The sequence below is a fragment of the Trachemys scripta genome, chromosome 1, assembly GCF_013100865.1.
Source record: "Trachemys scripta elegans isolate TJP31775 chromosome 1, CAS_Tse_1.0, whole genome shotgun sequence".
NCBI lineage: Eukaryota > Metazoa > Chordata > Testudines > Emydidae > Trachemys > Trachemys scripta.
Window position 1 is genome coordinate 211,991,528 of NC_048298.1, and position 26,632 is coordinate 212,018,159.

The following is a 26,632-nucleotide window of genomic DNA, read 5'->3' on the forward strand; positions in this document are numbered from 1 at the left end:
TGTTTGACTGAGTTAGGTCAACCTAACCTCCCACTGTAGATGCAGCTACTGCCGCTCAGAGAAGTGGATTACCTGTATCAGTGGAAACACCTGTTCTGTCAACATAGGAAGCATTTACGTTACAGCAGCACAGCTAGAGTGCTGTACCCATGCTACTAGTAATTTCAAATGTCACACCTCTAAATTCTCTCCTGAAGCTCCTAACAAGTATGCCAGACAGCCCAAGTTAGGAATGAATATGTTCCAAGAATAAAAGAAAAACACAGAGTCTGATATATTAAGCATACATATTTACTTAATCTATACAGAATCGAGTAGATAAAATTTCAGATTCACATTAGTGAAAAATCCCTACAAAATGTTTTTGAAAAGCAAAACAAGACTGCCTGTTCATTTATCATTTTTTTTCTCATGAAAGCAGACATGGTTGTAAAAATAAAGCAGTGTGTTTAGCACAAACTAGATTTCTGCATCACTTTTTTCACAGTTATTTCCATCTACAGTCTGAAGAGGTAGTTTTTCTGCAACACCTGAGAATTAAACTGTAATATAACCAGGTGTAAGTGTAATAAAGGAAGGACAAAACAGATTGGAGAGATACAGCCCTAATGTAGTTGTGTACACTACTACACGTATTTGGGTCTTGCATCACATACAATTTAGGTGTTTTTTTTTTTTGCAGCCTAATCATGGTAAAAATCATGGGCCCAACTAACAATTAGGTGTACACATCAGAGGCTACATAAATTTACAGCCTAGATTAAAACAGTTGTGGTTATGGAAGATACACAATGTAAGTTTCCATAAAAACCCTACTGGAACCATTTTGGCTGTACAGTGGCAGTGCAACAGCCTGCTGTATGGCAGATCAGCGTGAGTGCTGGGCTTATCACTTGCATTCTTTATAGCAACACCCCTTTGGCCAGTGCATGGAATGACATTAACTGCTTCCAGGAAGCCAAGTCCAGCCCACCTTTGCTAGAGGGAAGGTTGGTGTGATGTGGGACCTTTTCAGGGTCACACAGAGATAAGAAGAAAATCCCAGATTCCTTAAAACCCTTTACTAGTGGCATTCTGCTTCATTTACACATGCAAGCCAGTAACTACATATCGTCTGTACTGCTCTTCCATTCGTCTCACATATCTTTACAGCCCTTGTGGCAGTGTCCAAAGTTCACTCTTGACTACACATGGAACACGCATTATAAAAAGAAAGGTGGTTATAGATACAGGAGACCAAATACATTTTAAAAAGAGAAAACTGCACTTTCCACTTCACTTATGAAATTTGTACCTTTTGCCAAGGGTATGTTGTGCTGTAACTGATACATTAAGATCTTCACTTGCCCTCAGGAAAATTATTTCACGCTCACTTAATTTATTAACTGAAGACCAGTTTTGGCAGAAATTTAAACACTTACTTCTGTTACAGTGTTTGGATTCCATGACAACAGACAATGTCAGACAAATCATTTGATGAAGCAACTTTGGAAGGATGTTTCTTCTTTTCAGTATTTTTGTTGCCATGTGGTTAACGTGATTAGTGTTTCAAAGCTGAGTCCAACCTCTCTGACTGCTCACCTCGACTTTCTCATCACTTCACCATGTGTGGACCACGAATACAAAACAGACGGTGCAAATAGTAGAGAAACTGGCCAGTTCCCAATTTATGTCACTCATTTGCTACACAATTTAAGAAATGTCAGTTTGATACAGTTTTGTTCAGTGGTATGAGCTAAAACACATTTATCAGGCTTTATACAACCTTATTCTCTTTATAAGACATCTACATTATTTTAATGTACATCATTACATCAGGGAAGGGATCAAGAGCTCAGTGCAGCCTGAACATTCAAGTAATTTAGCCACTAAACTGCCAAAAAGAACAAAGGGGGCGGGGAGGGAAGCTCATTGAAAGTTATGTGCTTGGTTCAGAAATCCCCCACTGAAGTTAAGTGCAAAGAACATTAAGTACCAGAAAAAGCTACACGTTTGTATCTCTTAAAATAAAAGTGACAGCAACTGAAACTAGAAAGCGAACATATATGGGCTAAAGTTAACAGTAGCTTGTTACTTAACACATGACCTGCCTACATTACCTGCCTTGCTAAAAATAAATGTTGGTCCCAACCTGTCCCAGTGAACAGTTCCCTTAAAAATTGGATGCCCAAGTTTTCAAAATGAAACACTGTAAGGCTCACAACTGCAGTCCATTACATTTTTTTAAATGTAAATTTTTTTTTTTTTTAAACTTATGGCATATTAGTTTAACATGAAACCTCTGAATTACCAATTTTACCAGGCAAGCAGTAGGTACCAGGAAGGCACTCTGTCTGCTAATCAGTGTCTTTTCAGGTTAGGTGTGTAACAAGTTAAATGTTTTACTTTGGGAATATATTTGAATCCACATGATCAAATATTAACTGAGTTCTTTACAGATCCTTAAATATATTGCATACAGTGCTAAGTAAAGAACATCCAAACCAAAGATTGATGTCTTAAGCACTGAATGCAGTAAGTATCTACAGTATAAATCTACAAGAACTCCTTGTTTTAAAATATCCAGATTTAATACAACTTCTCTAATCAGAAATAATAATTTTATGAATTCTCTGCAATGCTGAGGTTTCATGTTAAGGAACATAACACGACTAACACTTCTGCAGTTGTGTATATTCCACTACAGATAACTTCACTCCATAAACACTCATTCCTGTATGCTTTCTTTGCAAGTTAAATTGAACACATTCACAGGGAGGGCAAATATAGTCTGTCTGTGAATTAACCTTAGAGCACAACCCTGAGAAGTTTGCAAGAAAGTTGTACACCCTGTTTTACCAGCTGCAAATTAAAGTATGTATATTTGAAAGCTGTTTTTGTCATACCACAACTACACTAAAACCCTGTAAAATATTCTTGATCATATTCTGGACCCTTATTTTCATATATAATCAGGTGAGATAGTTGAAGTTCCTACTGGCCATTAGATGAATGTAGATAATTTACTGAAGAGTTTGGTAATTACAGTAGTATACCAAACCTTAGTTCAGTTAACAGAAGCAAAATGTTATTTTCAAACCAATGAAGTGACACTCCTGTCACTTTTCCCCATGAAATGTTAAATCTGTACACAAGTCTTAACTGACATGGTGAGATTTGTGTTTAGGGGAGAGGAAATGCACATGCATTCTTTATGGAAAAATATTTTTTAAAAATGAGGCAGATGTGCAACACAGTTGTGGAAAATGTATAGATTACGCTATTCAAAGCTGCTATGCAGCTTCCTGTACCACATAAGTCCAGTAGTTCTAAGAAAATACATATATGGTAGAAAAAGTAAGAAAATTTTCACCACAAAACCAATAGTTACCACCAACAGAGAAAGTTATACACAAAATATATCTCTCAATACAGTGTTTACGCTTCATTTTAGTCAACAGGAACAGGACTCGTGGAGACAGTCTTTTCAGAGCCATTTCCTTCATTTGCTGCACTTGATTCAGCATCTGATTGGATTCCTGGTTCTGTATCAGTGGAAGTTCCCAGCTCCTCATGGGAATTGAGTGTGCATGACTGCAACACCTCAACTGCTAGATCCACATCTGCTTCTTTTACAGAAACCTGTTCCTTCAGAACTTCCACCTTCTCATTCAGCTCATTCCTCTCCGTCTGAAGAGCCCTGCACAGCTTCTCCAAACGCTCCAGTTTTATTTGAAAGCCTTTGTATTCTTTGTCTCTAACTGTTTTCTGTAAGAAATAAAAAACAGATTAACCTATTGAAGTGATTTTTTGGGGGGAATTTATTTCTCTTAAAAAGGCACTACTTTGACAGGCTTAGAGATTAAAGTCTTCTCTTTAATCCCTCTAAAAGGCAGAGCATAAACAGCGTTGGTACAAATTCTCAGGCTGCCGCCAATGTTCTAAACCAGGGGTTGGCAACCTTTCAGAAGTGGTGTGCCGAGTCTTCATTTATTCACGCGGATTTAAGATTTCACGTGCCAGTCATACATTTTAACGTTTTTAGAAGGTCTCTTTCCATAAGTCTTTAATATATAACTAAACTGTTGTTGTATTTAAAGTAAATAAGGTTTTTAAAATGTTTAAGAAGCTTCATTTAAAATTAAATTAAAATGCAGAGCCCCCTGGACCAGTGGCCAGGACCCGGGCAATGTGAGTGCCGCTGAAAATCAGCTCGCGTGCTGCCTTCGGCACACGTGCCATAGGTTGCCTACCCCTGTTCTAAACCAAAGGGGGACCACATGTAGGAGGGTGACAGGTCAGTCTGATGAGATGCAACAAAGGGTACTACATACTGCCAGCTGTGACCAAGTGTTTTCTAATGTGAAAAAGAGTCCACTAGAAGCTCACAGACTAAAATCACACAACTTGTTACCATTCAAGACTACAGTTACAGGAATATTACTTATGGAACTCAGCCAACTTTAGTGAATGGGTACCAAATATTTCTGATTTCAAAGCAGTTTGTACACAAGCATATATACATTTCTGCCATGAAATCTGGTAATAAGAGAAAGAATACTAACAGACATGGCAGAACTACACTGACCCCTAGTTGCAGCTAAGGGAGTTTTACAATTCCAAGGATTCTTCAGGATTGTCAATCTAGTACCTGTCCCAGTATTTAATAGACTCAAATAGTTTGTACAATTTTGCCACAAAATCCTACCTAATAAGCAATAGGTTAAGGATGCCAATTCCTACGTTATGTTTTTTACTGATTAGACCAGGGGTAGGCAACTTTTCAGAAGTGGTGGGCCGAGTCTTCATTTATTCTCTTTAATTTAAGGTTTCGCATGCTGGTAATACATTTTAATGTTTTTAGAAGGTCTCTTTCTATAAGTCTATATTATATAACTAAACTATTGTATGCAAAGTAAACAAGGTTTTCAAAATGTTTAAGAAGCGTCATTTAAAATTAAATTAAAATGCTGATCTTACGCCACCAGCCTGCTCAGCCCGCTTCCAGCCTGGGGTTCTGTTCATCTAGGCCTGCAGTGGGCTGAGCAGGGCGACTTGAGGTCAGGGCAGAGGGCTGGGGGGAGTGTGGAGGTGCAGGGCAGAAGGCTAGGTGTTGGGGGGAGGTCAGGGCAGAGGGCCGGGTTGGGTGTGGAGGTGCAGGGCAGAGGGCTGGGGGGGTTGTGGAGGTGCAGGGCAGCGGGCCGGGTGCCGGGGGCAGCTCATGGCAGGGGGCTGGGGGTGTGTGGGGGTGCAGGGCAGAAGGCTGGGGTGCTCAGCTCGTGGGGGTGCTCCCAGCCCCCTGCCCTGAGCAGCTCATGGCAGGGGGCTGGGAGGGAAATGCCCTGTTCCACCCCCTTCCCCAAGGCCCGTCCCTACCTCTCTCTGCCTCCTCTACAGAGCAGCGAGCACGCTGCCGCTCAGCTCTGCTCCGCTCCCCCTCGCAAGGGCCGTCACCGGCAAGGGGGGGGGGGGGGGGGGGGGGGGGGGGGGGGGGGCGGAACTTCCCAAGCTGTAGGAAGAAAGGGGGGGGGGGGGGGAGCTTGGCTGCTGCAGGACCAAGTTTCTGCCTCCTGCCCCCGCAGGGGAGAGCGGTGGGGCTGAGTGGGGCGGGGGGCCAGGACTGCTCCCTCCCACTGCTCTCCCCTGCCGGCGCAGGAGGCAGAAGCTTGGTCCTGCCGCAGCCAAGTTTCTCTCCTCCCCCTTCTTCCCCCAGGGTGGCGCTTTCCAGCCCCTCCTCCTCCGTGGGCAGCAGCATGCCATTCAGAATCGGCACACGTGCCATAGGTTGCCGACCCCTGGACTAGACATATGAAGATCAAATGTCATGGATAGCAATTACAAAAAACAGAATTCATTTTGTCCTTGAGAAGAAGGATGGTCAATTTACCTGGGAAAAAAGTTATTTAAACGAGACGCACAAACTGTTAGCAATTAAAAAAAAAATTAGTGGTACAGTGAGTAGCTACATAGCATTTCTTGACAATCTCCAGCTATCTAGAAATGAAGGGCCATGTAGAGTCAAGCCCTGCTTGAATGTGACTACACAGTTCCTTAAACTATGAAGTTTGTTACCCACCTCTTCAGCCATTTGCAGAAGAGCTTTGTTGTTGTTTTCCCATTTTGTACGCCACACTATTGTCTCTTTTTCCAGTTTTTTTATCTTCTTGGTCATCTAAAAATATAGTAAAGCTAGTTTTATAACTAGGATCAAAATAGAGGTAACCACGTATTAAAATGTTTTAGTAAGTTGCTTAAACCATATTTTCAAAGTAACCTTATAAAATGAATTTACAGGAAAGGGTTTCATGTCAGATCTATGAAAAATTATTTAAAAATATTACTTTTAAGATTATGGTGGTTACAAAAATGATTTCCATCCTCCCTCAAAAGCTTCTACAATCATCTTTTTCATTTATAAACAAAAGTAGTTTCTAACTAAAAGTATTGCACATGACCATTTAAAAAAAAAAAGCTGTTTTCTACTTCTAATATTAGCTTTTGGAATCAGAACTTGGCATGCAGTTACGCCAAGTGTTTCAGAAGACTGGATTGCATCATGTTCTTCCACAACTATGCTGATTTTTTTCTCTCTCAGTAATCAGACTGAAATCAGAGGTAGATAACTAGTTTTAATGTGCCATTTTACAGTTTTTCCAGCTACAAATACTTTTAAAATTGTATTCACCTATATAGCCTCTTCAGGGATTTTAAGGCCCAATAAGGAGCTGGATTTTTTTTCTAATATTTTTCATGAAATTTTAACATCATAATTCTATAAAGTACCTTTTCCATTTCTTGTCTGAAGGTTGTAAAAAGTTCATTGCTCTTTGCCATGGTGGTCTGGAATTCTTCAAACTTATCCATGTACAGAGAAAGCTTTGGGGAAAAAAATGTGGACATATTTAAACTGTATAGCAATGTTACCACACAAGCAATGTTTATTAAGGTACATCAGAAATTTCAGATAATAGTAATGCAACAAAGATAAGAGAATAATGTTTACGCTCCCCCTCTAATCTATCAGGTAAATTTTCACCTACAGCATGTGTAGATGACTGTATAAAAATAGATGGTTACTCAAATTGTGCATGGATGCTGAGCTAGGGCTATCTTTATAAAGCAACAGATTATATTCTAACAAAAGTTCGGCATTAAGACATGGGTTGTTATCTCAGTTAAATAAAAGTTTGAAAGAGGTGCATTTCTAACTATGCACAAATAAAGGTAACAGCTACAATTTGAAAAATTAAGCACAAATTTAGGTGTAAATATGTAATTTAAAAACTATTAAGATACAAAATATTAAACAAGGCAAGGATTAAAATACCAAAGCAAATTAGGATCAGATGAATAATAAAAGTTGAAGTAGTCATAGGTGTGGGATTTAGTAACAAAGTGCAAATTCTACATGTGTAATAGTGAGATTGGATTTGAAGTGACATCCACCTCTGAGGCTCTCAACCACATGGTCTTGCTACTATTTCAAAGACATGGCTAAGAAACAACTACAGCCCTGATCCTACAAACATAAATCGAAGTGGGGACTTGTTTGGGGCCTAAATTATCCTAACAAATTTTCACCATGAGTAGGTACTCCAAGGAAGTGGAGATCTGATAGGGAATAAACAAGCCTTTTAATATCCTTGTTGACACATCTTATAAGAGACCAACTGGGCAAGGGAACTAACGATTATTTGGTAAGGACAGTGAAGTAGCCTCATCCGTGGAATTTCTAGTAAACACAACATTTTATCCAGAGGACAGATATTTGAATCTGCTGTTATACGAATAGGCAAATTAGGAGTACTACAGCCATTATTAGCAGCTTCCCACTTAACCTGAAAAAACTTTAAAGCAGCAAATAGAACTCCCTCTCAATTCTCTTCCAGTCAAATCTTATCACAGCTGGGGCATAATTTGCAAATTTTAGGCTGGTAGAGGCATGATCATATAATTTCAAGCACAGGGACTGAATACACAAAACACATTCCCTCTCCAATTTTGCAGAAGGGTCCCATCAGGAATTTGTCCAGATCAGCATTTCTTAACTGGTTGGTGGTCACGGGGGGGTGGAGAGGGAGGAAGGAGAGAGAATCACAAAAGGTAACCTCCCCAAGGGTGGCCATAAGGTGATCCTCCCCCCAGTCTCCACAAACCCTTATCCTTCAAGGTCAAGTGTTCTCTATTAACCCTTTGAAATACACACAGAAATAAATTATATGGGTTTATCAAGGATACATTTTTTGCTTTCACTTTTATAGTGAGCATAAGGATGTTGCAAAATTTTTTTTGACTTTGCATAAGGGGTGGCCAACCTGAGAAATGTTGAGAAACACTGGCCTGGCCTAGAGCTAAACAAATCCAGTTTGAAAGAATCAGATTCTGTAGGGAAAACCTGAGTTAGGACTCTGTGAATTAAAGGTAGGGATAAGTGCAGGGGTGTGTATGAAAATCTGAGAAAGGAGAATCAGGATAAGGTAGATGTGGAAAGGGGCATAAACAAAAGACCACAGGAAGACTGTTTTAGGAGCTTATTTTGTATTAACAGGAGAAGCAGGGAGCAATGTGGGTTCTGGAGAGACCAGAGGAGCTAGAAGTGGTGGCTGTAGTAATCATGCTGAAAGAATGCTTGGACAGGAGGATTAGCATTATGGATAGAGAGAAGATTCAATTTTAGATATATTATGAAGGAAGCAGCACCAGGATTTGGACCCAGCCTAAGTGCATATGAGGCAAAAGAAGGCAAAGTCAACCTGAACCCCAGGGTTACAGGGCCTTAGTGACTGCAAGGATCAATAAGTTCTATAGTAAACTTTGTTGATTCATTACTGACTACCCTCCATCTCTTTCAGAATGACATGATGTTAACAAGGATTGGGCCACAAGTCATTATGGAAAGAGAAGGGACCTAGCTCCTTTTCCAGTCAGAGGGCACTGTGTGGGTCCAGAATGACCAGGAAAAAAGGATGTGACATCCTGGGGAAGAGAATCACCCACAGGGAAAAAGAGAGGTGTTGTGAAATAGCCAGCAGGGTGGAGGCCACAGATAGGACAGTCCTTAGACGTTCAGATATTCAAGTCTTAGCACAATGGATGCAGCATTCTTTTAAATTAATGAAACAATCTTAGCAGTTCAGCATCTATCACTTTCCAGGATTGTGGAGGGAATTGGGAGCCTCAAATAGCAATTTCAAGAAAATATTTTTAACTAATATCTCCAACGTACATATAGCGAGAAGTGTTCATTGAACAGACAACTGTTACCAATTAAAGTTTCCATAAAAATTCAATGTTTCCATTAATGAAAGTTTAATTTGCAATTTTTTGTATTTCCTCAAATGTCAAGTTTGAGTCAAAACCATAAGCATCTATTGATATTGTCATTGTGGATCATCTGTATCGAACAGTACAGTTACCTGCTGTTTTAGTTGGGCTTCCTGCTGCTTCATCTGCTCACATTTGTGTCTGGATTCAGTGGCTTCTTTTAATAGCTAAAAAGTGGAGAAAATGGTACTGTATTATCGCACATTATATCGACGGGCAAAATTTTAAGGATAATGTAAATGGGAACAAACAGTTACTCACCTTCTTGTAGCTGTTCTTCGAGATGTGGTGCATATGTCTATTAAATTAGGGGGGTGTGCCTCGTGCACCAGTGCTGGAAAGTTTTCCCTAGTGGCACCCACAGGGCTGGCCAAGTCTGCAGCCAGGCATCCCTTGAGCTGCAAGCACGAAGTATATAAAGGGAAGAACTGCACCACCCACCCTTCGGTTTCTTTGTACCAGAATCTTAGATGAGAGATTCTAATGCGTTGGGGAAGGAGGGTGGGTTGCATAAAGGACATATGCAGCACATCTCGAAGAATAGTTACGAAAAGGAGAGTAACCATTTCTTCTTTGAGTAATTGCATATGTCCATCACACTAGATGACTCCCAAGCTGTTTTCAATGGAGCTGTGGGCTAGGAGTCTGATCGGAAGATGGACTACAGGACTCTTCCTCCCATTCACATATTTCCTTGATGCAACAGTAACTCTGTAATGTTTAGCAAATGTGTGGACTCAAGACAACTTTGTCCCTATTGTAGACATCTGCAAAGCGGCAATTTCCCAGAAATACAGTGGAGGCTTAGTGGACTCTGATTGAATGCACAGACAGCTTCTCTGGGAACATCCTGGGCAACACAGCTGGTGATCCATTTAGAAAGCCATTGCACTGTTACAGGATGCCCCCTCGTTTGTTCTTGATAGAAAACAAACAGTTGGGAAATGGACCTGAAAGGGCTTCCTAGCGATTGGTACCATGATCTGACATGGAGCCATTACCAGTGGTCTTGGAACAGACACTGAGAAAAGCAATACAGGACCTAAGGTCACAGGCATCATAACATACCCCAAAGCGTGCACCATGTGTACTGGTTCTGGAAGGACACTCAATCTGGATGATCAGTGACGGTGGTACTGAGAGGTTCAGCAGATCTTTAGCAAGCTTCGTATGCCTCTGAAGTGGTCTGTACCGAAAGGGGTCTTTGCCCCGCTGCAAGCAGGGGCAATGGTTCCACCATATGTGCCAATAAAGTAGCCAGTATTGACGGTCCTGGACGTGGATCCACAGCTCTACTTTAGAAGAGCCACTAAACTGCGGTACTGGGGAGTGGTGGGCTGAAGGGCATGCTCTACCTACGGTACCAGAGTGGCTTAAGCTCTGCAACTAAGGAATTCTATATGAAGGACTTTGATGAAGACAAAACAGTCCCCTTACAATGCTCAGAGCATTTATGTTTCTTTGAGGACTGCTGTATTGAGGGAGATTTTCTTTTGTCTCGGTCCACAGGTATGGCAGGGGGAGCACATGTGAAAAGCGTGGTCAAGGAACTCCCTCGGTCAGATTCTGATGCTGGGCAAAGAGCAGCCCCTATGAGAATCTTCTCTTTGTTCTATTGTTCTGGTCTTGAAGCCTTGGAAGACTGCTCACCTGTCACCTAAACACTTCAAACAGTGAGAGCGAGGATCACTCACAGGAACTGGTTTGTGACACCCAGAGCAAGGCTTGAAGCCAGGGCACTTTGGCATAGTCTCCCCTGGTACCAAGTCGAGCCTGGAGCCGAATCCTGACAATGAGAAAAAAAGAAGAGGGGTTCCAAAGGACCATAACGAGTATCACTGTTAAGTACAGCTAGGCAACTATTAGCTATAAATACCAGGAGGAATGAGCTGCCAGCATGCTTCAACCATGGACAGTAAGTAGGAACCAAAGAATAGGCAGGGCAGCTCTGCCTTTTATACCCTCGGCTCAGAGCATGAGGGACACCATGGCACTGGCATGGCTGCCCCTCTGGGTGGGTAATAGTAGGGAAAACTCTCCAGCATATCTGCACAAGGTGTGCATGCACCTAGTGTAATAGACATATGCAATCATTTGAAGAACAATGGCTTGATACAAAGTAATATAAAAGAGAAAGTTTGATTTACCATGAAACTTCATACAGTTGAACATGTTCTTGCCTACTCTTGTATTAAATGGTTAAAAAATTAATTTGTTAAAGAACAAAATAGGTAAAAATTGTGCCAGATTACTTATCATTGTTTTCTCCCATCTGTCACAAATTAATAGTTCTTAGCTGATATTTTAAAACCATTTACTGATATACTGAAATTGATTTTATTACACGGGAAAATCTCTCAAACAGTTGGGAAAATTCAGTTTGTGTTTGCATTCTGGTAGAACACTTACGTGTTAAATGATATGCAGAAGTACAATAAAAAGCTATTTTACTACAAAAATATATGAATGCCCAAGCGTGGAAAAAATGTTATGTAGTACAATTAGCTTCACACTTGTGATGTTCTCCTGTCATGTATGTTAAAGAAGTTATTTGCAAAGACTGGACTGCTTCGACGATTGTCTTATATGAAACAAAACTATGCCAGTAACATTAACAACTGCTGTACGTAAAGCAGTAATGCTGAAGAGAGAAAGGGTAGTGATGTCAAAGTGGGAGAGTTTTTGTCAAACTTGGCTAAAATTTAAACTTTCTAAAAATCTACTTTGTCTAATTTAAAATCAGGAGATTATCAGTATGTCTTAGCTTTTAGAAAAGAGAAGATTCACACACCTGTACTTCTAAGCAAGAATTCTTCACCAAAACAGTGTGGTATCCTCTATCTTTAAATCTCAGTCTTCAAAGATTGGTGAACATGGCCAGAAGTTACTTGATTTTTTTGACCCCTCCATCCCAAATCACACATAAATACTCATTCTCAATGAAGACTATATTCATGCCAATTTTGAAACTTCAAGTTTTTTTTCTATACCCTATCTATAAACACATAATAAAAACAAATAGAAGACATAGCCCTCTCCCCAACACCTTGTAAGATTTTGTTCAAATTCTGGAAACAAAGTCACTACTTTGGGTGGAGGGGAGTGAATATTTAGGGCCTGAGCCAAAGACTCTAACTGACTTTAAAAAGGCTTTGGATCAGGCCTATAATGCCTAAAGCCATTTCACCACCAGGAGGGCACGTTTTCAATTGAAGACTTCAGTGTTACGTAGTTTCCACCCAAGCTGCTACTGCTTGGAAGAATGCAAGTAAAAATTCTTAGTTTTACAGTCTCATGTGCTCAGAAAACACTGGGCACACACTTCCTGGTAACAGCAATTGCTCTTAAAGGTGCTTACATTATTTCTGCTTTCACCCTCTTTCTACCTCACATTTCTTATAGCATAGCTGACCAAATTCAGGCATCAGAAGAACAAGGAAGTGTGCTGCAAAAAAGCTGCAGCTGCATGCACATTATTTGTTTGCACCTGTATAGATGTATATTGCAGGTACAATTCAGATTCCTTTTAATTTATTTAAGCCATTTGGATCTTAGTATCTTATAGAAAAGCCCTTAGCCCTATCTTAGCCCTAAATATGCTGCCCCTTCAGTTGCTGTGTTTTTTGTTTTTTAAAGTAAGCTTAGAAGCAACTTACAAACTCCCTCTCTCTCTGATGTTTTTCCTCGGCTTCTTTTATAAGTTGTGTTGTTTGCTGAAGTTTGGCATCCACCAGTTGTTGCTGTAATTCTTTATGCTTGAACACTTTGTCAATATGCTAAGGAAAAAGTAAAACCTGACAGTGTAATATGAGCAGTACATAGTTAAACCAACATAAAAGATATTTTAATGGAAAAAAAAAGTTTTAAAAACAGTATTAGTATTCAAGCCTGGTGATCCAATGGTCAGGGTTGCCTGACCATTGGATCACAATATATGTGGTGTTTTCCTTTCAGCCCAACCTCCAGAGTCAAGTGAATACAGGAGAATTTGAACTTTCATTTAAAAAAGTTTCTGCCCCCCACAGTCGATCAGAGAAGCATGAAAACATGACCCAACCATGTTTTACTTAAAAACCAGAAAGTAAATGCAAAGATTTGCAAACTGTGGCCTACAAACAGCTGATTGGTCACATCTCATTACCAGCTGTTAAATAGCACTAAATTACATTAACTTCCTAGTTTTCCTTTTCCACAAACAATTGCTCTGGTTGCCACAGGAGGTGATCATGAATGAGAGGGGAGAGAAGTTGTTCATGACAACCTAAGTATTAGAAAACAATCCACACTATGAAAAAAAATCAGAACACACATATTCTACAACTGCTGGTTGGGAACAAAAGAAAGCCGTAGTACTCACTATGAAAGTGAACCGATTTTAATCATTATCACTTCTAACTTTTATTTACAACATAAATGCAAATGTAGTTTAATAAATAACCTTAATTTTACTTTCCTACACTTCGAACAGACACCTGTGTACTTCATCAGTGAATATGATTTCCTCAGTATCAATCTAATATAGAGCTCAATTAAAATATTTATCTTGAATACATATCTACACCCAGTTACATTTGAGGAATCAATGTATAACAACTGAAATTTGAGGAAAGCTGAACTTTAAATTGTAGCACCACTAAGCAAAGTGAGGAAATGTTTATAATATAATTTCTAAATTAAATATTACTGATTATATATAAAAATTGAAAAAACATACTACATTTTTTTAAAGTCTCAATTGTAAAGATCTTAGAAATAGGATGCAATTTCAGCAGACATTATCCAAGAAACAGGAGTTAAGTGGACAAAACAAAGGTAATGGAAAGTTGGGCAGCACACACTTGGGAAACAAAGCAGGCTCCTTAAGAGTTCATGAGAACAGCAGCACATTGTTTCAAACAATTAAATAATCTTTTTTTCATAAGCTAATTTAGAAGAATTCATTTAAACATATGTTTGCATAAGATGACTAAGTCAACAACCCAAAATAATCTACAAAAGACCTTCCTAAACATGTTCCACCACTTTTACTCTTGTTTTATCCACTCAAATTGAACCATTACCTTATAATATAATAAAAAATGCGCAATTGCTAATGACTTAATGAACCACACATTTTAGTGCAATTATAATAAGGCCATTAATGTCAGTGGAAATGTCTGGAAAAATGGATCCTTTGAGCTCTGTTAGGGATCCAGAGAACCCCATGGAAATGGGATGGGGATTGAAAGAAGAGGTTTTGGGCCAAATAGCCACCTAATTTTTGTTAAGAAGGCCTGAAATTAAAAAAGGCATTTATCTTTATTTATGTAGAGTATACCATGCAATTTTACCACTTAAATTACTGAAGAATGTTTTTAGAAAGCCACCACTTAAATGTAGTAAGGAAACTAACTTGAGTGCCTATGGAAGCATAAATTTAAATTACCTCTTCCCGCAAAGCATACTGTTCAATTAGTTTCTTCAGCTTCTCCCCCAATTCAATATTTTCTTGGCGGAGCTTGGCATTGTGTATATCATGCTGTTCCAGCTGGGCCTGAATTTCATTCAGTGTAATCTGGAAATGTGCAGTTGCTTCTTTACGTCTCTCCTCTTCTTCACGTGCTTGCTGCATGTTTTCTTCCTTTTATCCAAAAGGATTTGTTAATGGTGTGCAAGTCAAAAGTGATGCAATATGCCCGTATAATCAATATTTAAGATAGAGATGGGTCAAAATAAATACTTCAGGTCTGAATACTTCCACAACATTGGTATGTTCAAAAACCAAAACCAAAGTTTTGCCCAAACTGACAAAATTAAATCCTTACCAATTCAGTGCGCTTTGTGTGGATAAGAGATCAAATGTGCTATCAGGATGCTTCTTTAGGGAAGCTGGTTCCTGGTCTTGCAACCACTCTGGATTTAGCTGGGTGTTTTAATGTAGATATTTTAATATACATTCAGCAGTCTATTACCATGCTCTATATATTTTGGTATTGGCAAGTGAAGCTCTAGCATTTTTTTGTTTTGTTTTTACTTTTCAATTGATCTAAAACTGATATGGTTGATTGTATGCTTGAAGAGCATTCGTCTTTATGGCTTGAGAAAGAGTTTAACTGATGTAAGTATGGTTTGGTAAGGCCAGCAATGATTATCCAGGAGGCAAAAAAATCCTGCATTGATACATTTGAAACAGAAAGCTGAATGGTTTGTGTTCACCTCCTCACCAATGTTTTTGTACTTCAATTAAAAGCTACCCTAAAGTTAATAAAACAGTTATTTGGTGAAGCAATTCCCTACAATAACCACCCAGGGAAATGAATGGAATCTCAATCTCCTTTCCATCTTACTCCTGCCAATTCAAGCTTTGTTTATATCTTGTCATTTTACACTGTTTTGATTTCATTCATGTTATTTTACTAGCAGCCAACACCACAGCTCTCAGTAACTATTACGGCAAGACTAGACACTACAGCAGTCTAAACTAGTATGATCCATGGACCAGTTTAAGTAAGGAAACTAACTAAAGTAAACACACCAATTCCCACAATCCCGATACTCAAAAGGGTTGTTATTCTCTATTGACCTGTGTATTGAACACGAAACAGCGGAAATACCAGCTAGCTAGCAGAAAGTATGAATATAAATAGCAATCAGAAATAGGGTTTACCTTAAAACAATTTACACAAATAAACTAACCTTTAAAGTCTTGTTATGACGCTGAAGCTCCCGGCACAGAGATTCTAGTTTGCTGCGTGCTAGAATGGCCTTGCTATGCTCACTCTGCAAGTGGACTTTCTCTTTCACAACCTGTGCTTGTTTCTTCTGCAGTATCTTCATCTGCTTTTGAACATTCCGGCTCTCCTCCAACTAAAGTTAGAGAGTATATTTAAGAAAATGTAGATGAGTGCGCCATCTTTTTCAGCCTAGTCAAAACAACTTAAACTAAGATTGAATGAACTTTAAATAGCTTCAGAAGAGAACAGTGAAATCTACAGACCTTCACCAAGACCAGAGTAGACTACTACAATTGTTTGGGGTATTTTTTTTTTTGTCCTGTGGACAAGTTAATTCCGAATGTGTGTATGGACAGTCTTGGAATATGAGACTATGAAAACCTATTCTGATTTACCAAAAATTTCCTCTGAGTTACAAGGTATAGAACTGTTAACCAACGGGCTCTCAGCCTGCATGCAGTTATGCAAGCAGAACCAGACCTATCAATCACTGATATGTGAGAGTATGGACAGGCACGCTGAAAAACTTGCCAATTTAAACAGCTTTCACAGCTAAGGATAACACCCCGTAGACTGAAACTTGTTAGTAAGTTTATATATGCTACAGTAATAAGCTGTGAATTTCTTCTGCAGAGCATATTTCTTAAGAACCAAGCTGAATGGACCAACAGGCCTTTTTAATCCTATACACCAAAGAAATTCTCCAAAGATGGGAGGATTGGATCAGAAAAAGGAAATTTTTGGTAATTCAGAATAAGTTTTCCTATTCTTTCATCTACAAGGTCCTCAGATGCATTAACCAATGGGATTGTAATAGCAATGTTAGGTTTAACAAGCTGATCTACTGACCAATCAATTAACAGCCTACTATTTAACCATGGTCAAATATTGGATATTCCAGCAACCATGCACAGATGTAGGTGATGGCCTAGCTTTTTACTGCAACATGGTGACATCTGTTAGCAAACTTACTGAAATGTCTTGTTTCAAAGTAGCAGCCGTGTTAGTCTGTATCCGCAAAAAGAACAGGAGTACGTGTGGCACCTTAGAGACTAACGCATTTATTTGAGCATAAGCTTTCGTGGGCTAAAACCCACTTCATCGGATGCATGCAGTGGAAAATACAGTAGGAAGATTATATATATACACACACACATATACACACACACACACAGAACATGAAACAATGGGTGTTACCATACACACTATAATGAGAGTGATCAGTTAAGGTGAGCTATTACCAGGAGGAGAGAGAAAAAACTTTTTGTAGTGGTAATCAAAATAACCCATTTCCAGCAGTTGACAAGAAGGTGTGAGGAACCGTAGGGGGAAAAATAAACATGGGGAAATAGTTTTACTTTGTGTAATGACCCATCCACTCCCAGTCTTTATTCAAGCCTAATTTAATGGTGTCCAAATGTCTTGATTACTTACTTTACTACAAGCTAATGACAACTGATGGGGAAGAGGTGAACTAACTGAAGGTTGATCATCTTAATTGGCTGGAATCTTCTAGAACAAACATTATACATATATCTATTTGTATACCAGGCCATCATTGTTCATGGTGGTCTACAAAGCACATTAAAAGAGTTAAAAGACATGGTCCCTGGCCCTCGTCAATCTAAACTGCCAAGACAAACCTACAGAAATAAATTCAGAAGAGGTTGGAGAAGGGAATGGAGTGTTCAGTCATTAAACCTCCTCCTCGAACACAAAAAAAGATGCCTAGCCATCAAACGTCCTCCCTAAACAAAAATATCACAGCTATTAACCCCACTGCCCTCAACACGAACAACCCATGTTATAGGCCTATGTAAATAAACCCCCACTTCTCTCCCCCAAATACCCCCTCCATCAACTCCTCCCCCACTTATCCCCAACCAAACCTTGCTGATAAATATGGAAAGTTCTGTTAATGGAGGTTTGTGACATCACATCTCTGTAGAGCCCCTCCCCTTCCAGCTCTGTTCCTTTTTCTACTGCTGCTTATGAGCCTGTGTGTTTGCTGTAGGAAGAAGGAGCCGACTGCCCACCTCTACCTTCATGTGATCTGTGAGTCTTTAAAGGTCCTGGGAGGGGACAACATGCCCAAAAACATTTTGACTGGATGGAATCTTCCAATCAGCAGCGCTTAGAAAGACTGAATAGCTACTGGTTGATTAAAGTTCAAGAGATACTTCATAACTGAGACAGCAATCCAGAAGTAGTGAGACATTAACAATAGTAATATCATAAATTATGCAGAGTTGAGGAAAGCCAAAATAATTTTTTATATATATAATTACTGGACACGAACATGGAAACACTGTTAAAACTAAGTGCAAGTTATGCTCTCTTGATATCAGACAAATGTAGATAGAATGGAGAACCCTCACTTGAGGAATTCTTGTGATGTGTCCAGCTACTGTCAAAAGATTATAGGCAAACAGCAAGGAAGAGTAAACCAGTCTACCTCAAAGTTTGTTTTCTTCTGTGTACTCTTCTTCTACTTTGTCGTTGACAGCAGCATCGTGAAGTCTGGTGTCTTTTGAATAAATACGGTGATGTAAGTGGCAATGAAAATGATGCTAATTCCATTTCTTCATCTTCAATTAAGAATTTTGTTACTTTATTTGCTTTGGCATCAAAAACTCCTACTCCTGGAAAGTCTTCAGATGTTCATCAAATCAGTAATCAAAAGTTTTTTATATAAAATGTCCTACTACAAGAAAAACGAACTTATCCCTACATTTGCTAGAAGTAATTATGCCAGCAATACTCCATTTCATATAATCGAAAATCCTTATACACTAAATTTATTTTTGTAAGTTGCATCCAAAGGACCAAGAAAGAAATGGCTTGCAGAAGTCTTCTGAATGCCAAAGCAGAGGATGTGAAAAAGAGTTTGGTGTTCTTACCGCATAAGCGCCTCATGTACTTCTAGCGTCTGGAGGGATGGAACAATATTTGCAGTGAAGATGTCATCAACTTCATGGTGATAACCCCACAGCCAGTGTTTTATTTATTCCAATGTGTAACTGAGCATCACCACACAGCCCAGTATATTGCTGACCAGTTAAAAAATATAATTAGTGAATTGGGTCCACAGAAGGTTATTTTTGTTGTGAACAACAACATGGCTAACATGAACACTACTTGAGTTTTGCTGATGTGTATCCACAACTTCTGTGTTATGGATATGCTGCCCATATTATGCAGTTTTTCACTTGCAAAGTTGTAAGATCTTCAACATCGCACCACATGCTACAAGTGAAAAGCGCAGTCAAGATTTTCAAAAGCAAACAAGTACCAGCAAACATTTTTCAGCATCAGTTAGTATAGCACTCAGTTTCATTCACACTGAGTAAGCCTACTCTTACTCGATGGGCATCTTCTATTAAATGTCTTGAACTTCAAATATGCAAAAAGACTCTTCATTCAGCTGCTGTTGAAGAAGGGGTGGCCGGGTGTTCTCCCTGAGTAGTCTGCACTAACATTCTTGATGATGATGTCTTTTGGATGTGAAAAGACAATTTCATTTAACTGAATGATACTGTAGATAAGTCATTTAGAATATGAAAAATAATAGTTCTGCACTGTCTGATGCCAAGAATGAGTTTCTCAATGTTAAGAAACATGCAAGAATACTGAACACAGTTCATTTACAAAAGCGGAAGAGAATGAGACACAAGATAATATCACAAAAATCAAGTGATCACTCTCGCTCATAATACGGCCTACCTTCTGGATCCATGCTTCCAGGGCCAAAATCTGACCATGAATCTGATTCAGCTTGTGATCTCAGAGTGACTGTTGCAAATGTTAAAGGAAATACAAACAAACAAGCAATGATGATGGAGACAGCAAAATATAAAGCAAAAAGAAGCCCAGTCAGTTCTAAAACAATGCGAAGTGCAGTCCCAGCAGCTGAATATAAAAACAACATGCTCCATAATGGTGGAAAGGGTTATGTCCTCCTCATGTTCTTGCTACAGTGGCAGATATTCTTTTAACACTTGCATGTGCTACTGCATCTGCGGAACAAAACTGGTTGGTTTGGGGAATCATCATTCAAGAAACAGAAACAGATTGAAGACCTTCACTGCTGGGAAGCTGGTGATCACGTATCACAAAATATGATTAAAGAAAGATGAAAAGTTCATCTGAAGAATATTAAGTTAAGAGGGAAAATAAGTTACTGATTAATTTGATAACAAAGATATAGATGAAACAGCTGATGCTTAATTATGAAAAGATAATGAACAGCATGATGCTTGAAGAGCTGACCTGTTGCCAACCTAGCATAATTCTATTTAAAATTGACTTTTTTTCTTTTTTTAGTTGCTATGTTTGTTTTATTTCATTTTTCTTTTGCAATTGTTCAATCTTGAATAAGGTTCCTATTTAAACATTAACCTAACATGGCTAAAAAAGGTAAACATTTTTTTTTGGTGTGAAATTCACCATTTCACATTTATCTGAATTAAAATAATTAATTTTTTTTTGGACATAGGCATAACTATTTAAGACTAAACCTACTGCAGACTATGAAGTCTTAGTTTTGTTTGGTACTGCTGTAGATAGAGACAAGCACCTACAAGATCTCTATCAAGCAGTCTTAAAACTACAATACCCACCTGCTGAAGTGAAAAAACAGATTGACAGAGCCAGACGAGTACCCAGAAGTCATGTCCTACAAGACAGGCCCAACAAAGAAAATAACAGAACACCACTAGCTGTCACCTTCAGCCCCCAACTAAAACCTCTCCAGCGCATCATCAGAGATCTACAACCTATCCTGAAAGATGATCCTTTACTCTCACAGATCTTGGGAGACAGACCTGTCCTCGCTTATAGACAACCCCCCAACCTAAAGCAAATACTCACCAGCAACCACACATCACTGAACAAAAACACTGACCCAGGAACCTATCCTTGTAACAAAGCCCGATGCCAACTCTGTCCACATACCTATTCAAGTGACATCATCATAGGACCTAATCACATCAGCCATACCATCAGGGGCTCATTCACCTGCACATCTACCAATGTGATATATGCCATCATGTGCCAGCAATGCCTCTCTGCCATGTACATTGGCCAAACTGGACAGTCTCTACGCAAAAGAATTAATGGACACAAATCTGACATCAGGAATCAAAATACTCAAAAACCAGTGAGAGAACACTTTAACCTGTCTGGCCATTCAATGACAGACCTGGGGGTGGCTATCTTACAACAGAAAAACTTCAAAAATAGACTCCAAGGAGAGACTGCTGAGCTGGAATTGATATGCAAACTAGATACAATCAACTCAGGATTGAATAAGGACTGGGAATGGCTGAGCCATTACAAACATTGAATTTATCTCCCCTTGTAAGTATTCTCACACTTCTTATCAAACTGTCTGTACTGGGCTATCTTATCACTTCAAAAGTTTTTTTTTTTTCCCCTCTTACTTAATTGGCCTCTCAGAGTTGATAAGACAACTCCCACCTGTTTATGTTCTCTGTATGTGTGTATATATATCTCCTCAATATTTATTCCACTCTATATGCATCCGAAGAAGTGGGCTGTAGTCCACAAAAGCTTATGCTCTAATAAATTTGTTAGTCTCTAAGGTGCCACAAGTACTCCTGTCTTTGTTTTGTAACGTTTAAATCAAAGATTGCTGTAAAGTAGTTTTAAAACTGAACAAGTTACTGTTATTAACTAACACGACAGAGCACTGCATATGTCTATCACAGTTAATATTTCATACTGCCTTTCAAGTTCTAGTTGTATACAGACATAAAATTAGACCAAATGTGCAAGCTTTTCGAACTGCACCGACTCTGTCATAAATGTAGGAGTTTATGTTAGATAGTTAGCAGTGATCCTAGGGCTAATTTCATTAATTGGAAAAACAGGTAACGTGGACTGAATACTGTAGATTCGTGTTTTTCAAACAGGGGGTCCACTGGCCCCACTGATCAACTCCTCCCCCTCCCTCCCAGTGCCTCATGCACACTGGGGAACAGCTGTTCAACAGCCTGTTGGAGGTGCTGGGAGGGCGGGAACATGGCACGCTCGGGGGAGAGGGTGGAATTATGTCTGGGTCCCTGGGTCCTGCTGATCAACTCCTCTCCTTCCCTCTCAGTGCCTCCTGTGTGTTTCGGAAATGCCTTTTCACTGACTGCCCCGACCTCAGCAAGCACACCTGTCAGACAACCTTCATTGCGTGCAACTGCCCAACCAACCACACACTAGATGCACTCCTACCCGGAGCAGACAGGAATTATTGGATCTCCTGGGCTTACAGGGAGAGGAGTTTGTGCAAGCACAGCTATGGTTTAGATGTAGAAATATCTAATATCTAATAGAACACCTATGAGAAGATTACACAGGAGATGCATGCAGAGGGGTATGACAGGGAACAGCAGCGGTGCCATGTGAAAAAGAAAGAATTCCGCCAGGGATGGCACAAGGCCAGTGAGTGTAATAATAGATCTGGTGCTGCACCACAGACCTGCCGCTTTTACAACGAATTGCATGCCATACTTGGCAGCAAGCACCCTGAAGACCACTATGGGTACCTCAGAGGAGCCTGTGACCGACACTCCTGATGTGAACAACTAATAGGAAGAGGAGGAGCAGGTGGTTGGGGCTTGTTACGTGGCAAGGGACTCCAACCATACCACAAGCCAGGAGCTGTTTGAGATTCTGCTACAGTCTAGCCAGTCCTGTCTGGTGAACATAGATGAGCCTAATATAGGGGAAGGAAGCTCAGCTAAGTGTGTGCACACATTTTTCCTTAGAATGTTTAAATTTAAAAATGGCCCATGGACCACCCTCAAGTTAAGACAAAGGTATAGACCTTTCACAGTTCATTTGTGCAAGACGAGGTAAAAAGGTACAAACAGAGGCAGAGTTGGCATCTACTTTTCATTCTGCTGTTGGATTGTGCATCCGGGGGCCAGGCAGTGCTCTTTGCTTATGTTAGTAGGGATGTCCCTTTTATCTTCCTGAGAGATCTCAATGAAACTTTCATGGAGATACTCCGCAATCCTCTCCCAAAGGTTTCTGGGGATTGCGGCATTATTTCTTCTTCTGCTGTAGGACACTTTCCCACGCCACTCGGCAATGAGTTTGGCTAGCACCACTGCAGCATATGGGCTACAGGCACAGGCAGCTTCAGGACAGCAGTAGCAGCTGTGTTACTCCTGAGGTTTGCAAACCTCAGGAATGAGATATCAACTAAAATCACCGCTGCCTGTGGAAAACAGTGCCAGTAATCAGTGTCACTGCCCTATACTCATGAAATAGGGTCTGAAGTTTTATAGCTTCATGCAACAGAAAATCCTTCCTACTCCTCACCCTTGCTCTGCCATACTTGCTAGGCCTGGAGAGCATTGCAGTGCTGAGGCAGTCCAAAGCTGAAGTGTCTCAATAAGCATTTCTTATTAAAAGTGTTTATGGGAATAAAGGAGGGGATTTTTTAAACTTATTTATCCCTTTCCATGGTGATTGTTAATCCAATGGTACATATGTCTGTTTTTAATCAGCAGCTTCTGGCATGGCAAATTTGAGGGGTGCTCCCTCCATGCTCACAGAACGCCTCACACTCATGAGGCGAAAGAAGAGGACTAGGGAGGACATGTTCAGCAAAATTACGTGAGCTACTGCTGCACTGGACTGTGAACAAAAGGGCTTGGAAGGCCAACATGACTGACAGCAGGAGAAAGAGGACAGGACAAAGGCCCAGGAGTCCCAGCAAGATAAGGAGACGGAAACCCAACTGCACAGAATGGGTCTTCTCCAGCAGCAAACCAAATGCTTCAGACCCCGGTTGACCTACAAGTCCAAAAATCCAAGAATCTCCACCCTTTGCTGTCCTTGGAAAACTCCACGGTCGCCACTCCCTAGACCTCCCCGCCCCACAACATACCACATGCCATCATAGGCAGAATCCTTACCCCCTACACCACTCTATGCCAGGGGACATCAAGGAAAACCACAGCTTCACATACACCAACCGTGTGGTTCTCACAGGTCAGGTTATGTCTAGGCACAACCAACTACATTTGTGCACTCAAATAGACAAAATGTTTACTCCCTTTCTAATTTTAAATTTTCACCCTTTTAATTTAGGTTAACAGTTTGTATAACATCCCCCCCACCACCAAAATATTGATTTTCTGCATTGTTTTCCCCCCCCCAATGAACTCAATGAAGTTCTATTTTTGGAGAATTAAATTTTCTATTGGTTTACAACAAATATTTCAGAGTGCATAGAAGCAGACAAAGCAAACAGTACATGAAAGATACACACCAAGCACCACATAAAATTCATAGATTCAGGAAAAACCTGCACACTTATAAATGCACATCAAACACGACAATTCTTAGCAGCACCCAAAGCTCCAGGCCCAGTGAACACTCCAGCACAGAACACTACTGTGACTGACTGTTGAAATGCTCTTTCAAAGCCTCCCTCAAATGCATAGTTCCACGTTAGGCTCTTATAATAGCTCTGGCATCTAGCTGTTCAATGTCAGGAGACACATGTTCCACTTCCACCCAGGCAGCAGCTTTTCCCCCTTTGCCTCACATATATTATGCGGGATGCAACAGAGAGCTATAACCACTGCAATATTTTTCTTACTCAGATCCAATCTAGTGAGTAAACTCCACCAGCATTCCTTCAATCTAGCAAAAGTACATTAAATGGTCATTGTGCACCTGCTGAGCTGATAACTGAATCTTCACTAGGTGCTGTCAAGGTGGCCAGTGTACAGCTTCATGAGCTAGGGGAACAAGGGGTAAGCTGGGTCCCCCAGAATCACTTGTGGCACTCCAATATTCTCAATGGTAATCCACCAGTTGGGAAAGAATGTTCTTGCTTGTAGCTTTCTGAAGAGTCTTGTGTTCTTAAAGTTGCGAGGGTCATCCAGCTTCCCTGACCAAACCACATCGATAGGTGAACCAATACTGGTTATTCATCAAGGCTTGCATAACCATAGAAAAGTAGCCCTTTCTGTTGATGTACTCTGTAGCAAGGCAAAATAGGGATATGCATGCCATTTATTGTACCATTGCAGTTTGGGAAACCCATTGCTGCAAATCCATCCATTATGTCCTTCTGCACGCTGCTGAGAGGCACAGTCCTGCATAGCAGATGATTAAAGGCCCTAAGCACTTGCATGACAATGGTCCCCACTGTGGATTTTCTAACTCCAAAATTATTTTACACTGTTTAATGGCAATCTGGCATTGCAAGTCTAGAGTGCAATCTTATTCATTTCTCCACTGTCAATGCAGCTCTCATTCTGGTGCCCCTGAGCTCAGCTCAGATCCAGGAATGCAGCCTCTCTCATCCCAAAGTTCTGCAGCTACTGATGGTTGTTCAAATCCTACATTACAATGCCATCTTGCCAGTCAGTGCTCATTTCTCGTGCCCAGAACCGGAGCTTCATCTGAAGCTGCTCTGTGAATGCCACCCAACAACCTTGAACGTCCCTCAGCAATCTGTTGTTGGAGAGATCATCATGTCCCCCTTTGCTGAAATACTCCTCTGGGTTTGCAAATACAGGAAAATTGTGCGTCCTGTATTTGCAACGTTCATTCATGAGATAATGCAGAGCTCTGTGGACTCCATGCTTCTGTCAAAGATAGCAGGTACCAAAAAGTGCCAAGCAAGTTGGTAAGATATTTTCTAAAAGGCACAAAAAAATATTGGTTATGGATGGAGAAAGTTGCATGCTGGGACCTTGACCACTAGCTCCCAGATACACCTGGGCTAGTCTTTCTAGCCAACAAAACATGAAAGTTTCCCGCAAGACAATGCACAACATGGTGGTGTGTGAGACACACTGGTATACTTACCCTGAGTGCACTGCACTTTACAACAACAAAGGCACTCACGGTGGGTATGTGTTACATCAACGCAAGCAGCCAAGTGTGCATGCGCCTGAGTGATTTATGCAGCGGTATGCCAACATAGCTTGCGTTGACCATAAGGCCATGTCTACAGTACAAGTTATTAAAAAATCTAAAAAGAGTCAGCTTCTCAAGATAGTAATAGAGTATAAATGTTATTTTCTATTGAGATTATGTAATTTAATTCTGAAAACCTGAATGGCTAAAATTAGAAAATTTGTAATAACCAATCATAGTCCAATACTATTTTTGTCTTCTCATACCCTCTACTATTATTTGCAGTTAAGGATAGTTAATAAAACTTTATAAAACTAAAATTTAGCTTTCACACCCCTTTTATATAGTTAAGCAACTGAAATGAAAAGAACTGTAAGGGGTGGTACAGGTAATCAGTTGCTTAATTAAGGTTTGTTCTACATCTTATCTTTCTTACACTGTTATAAAAAATTAGTGCTTTAAAATATATGACTTTTTTGATATTTGACAGTATTTGACCAATTTCAGAGTAGCAGCCGTGTTAGTCTGTATCCGCAAAAAGAAGAACAGGAGTACTTGTGGCACCTTAGAGACTAACAAATTTATTAGAGCATAAGCTTTCGTGGACTACAGCCCACTTCTTCGGATGCATATATCCGAAGAAGTGGGCTGTAGTCCACGAAAGCTTATGCTCTAATAAATTTGTTAGTCTCTAAGGTGCCACAAGTACTCCTGTTCTT

At 40.0% G+C, this 26,632-nt stretch overlaps 1 protein-coding gene across 2 annotated transcripts in view; it reads right to left on the reverse strand.

Annotated features, from left to right (window-relative positions):
- Window positions 1–275: 275 nt before the first annotated feature.
- TXLNG (taxilin gamma) overlaps window positions 276–26,632 on the reverse strand; it is a 47,247-nt gene continuing 20,890 nt past the window's right edge. The window contains exons 4-10 of one of the 2 annotated variants that reach the window (XM_034756204.1): window positions 15,979–16,149; window positions 14,729–14,923; window positions 12,960–13,079; window positions 9,396–9,470; window positions 6,763–6,855; window positions 6,056–6,151; window positions 276–3,747 (exon numbers count right to left, since the gene is read on the reverse strand). In XM_034756204.1, coding sequence (XP_034612095.1) covers window positions 3,430–3,747; window positions 6,056–6,151; window positions 6,763–6,855; window positions 9,396–9,470; window positions 12,960–13,079; window positions 14,729–14,923; window positions 15,979–16,149 — 1,068 coding nt within the window. In that variant the 3' untranslated portion in view covers window positions 276–3,429. The remainder of the gene's footprint in view (window positions 3,748–6,055; window positions 6,152–6,762; window positions 6,856–9,395; window positions 9,471–12,959; window positions 13,080–14,728; window positions 14,924–15,978; window positions 16,150–26,632) is intronic. The other variant, XM_034756212.1, reaches the window with a different exon arrangement.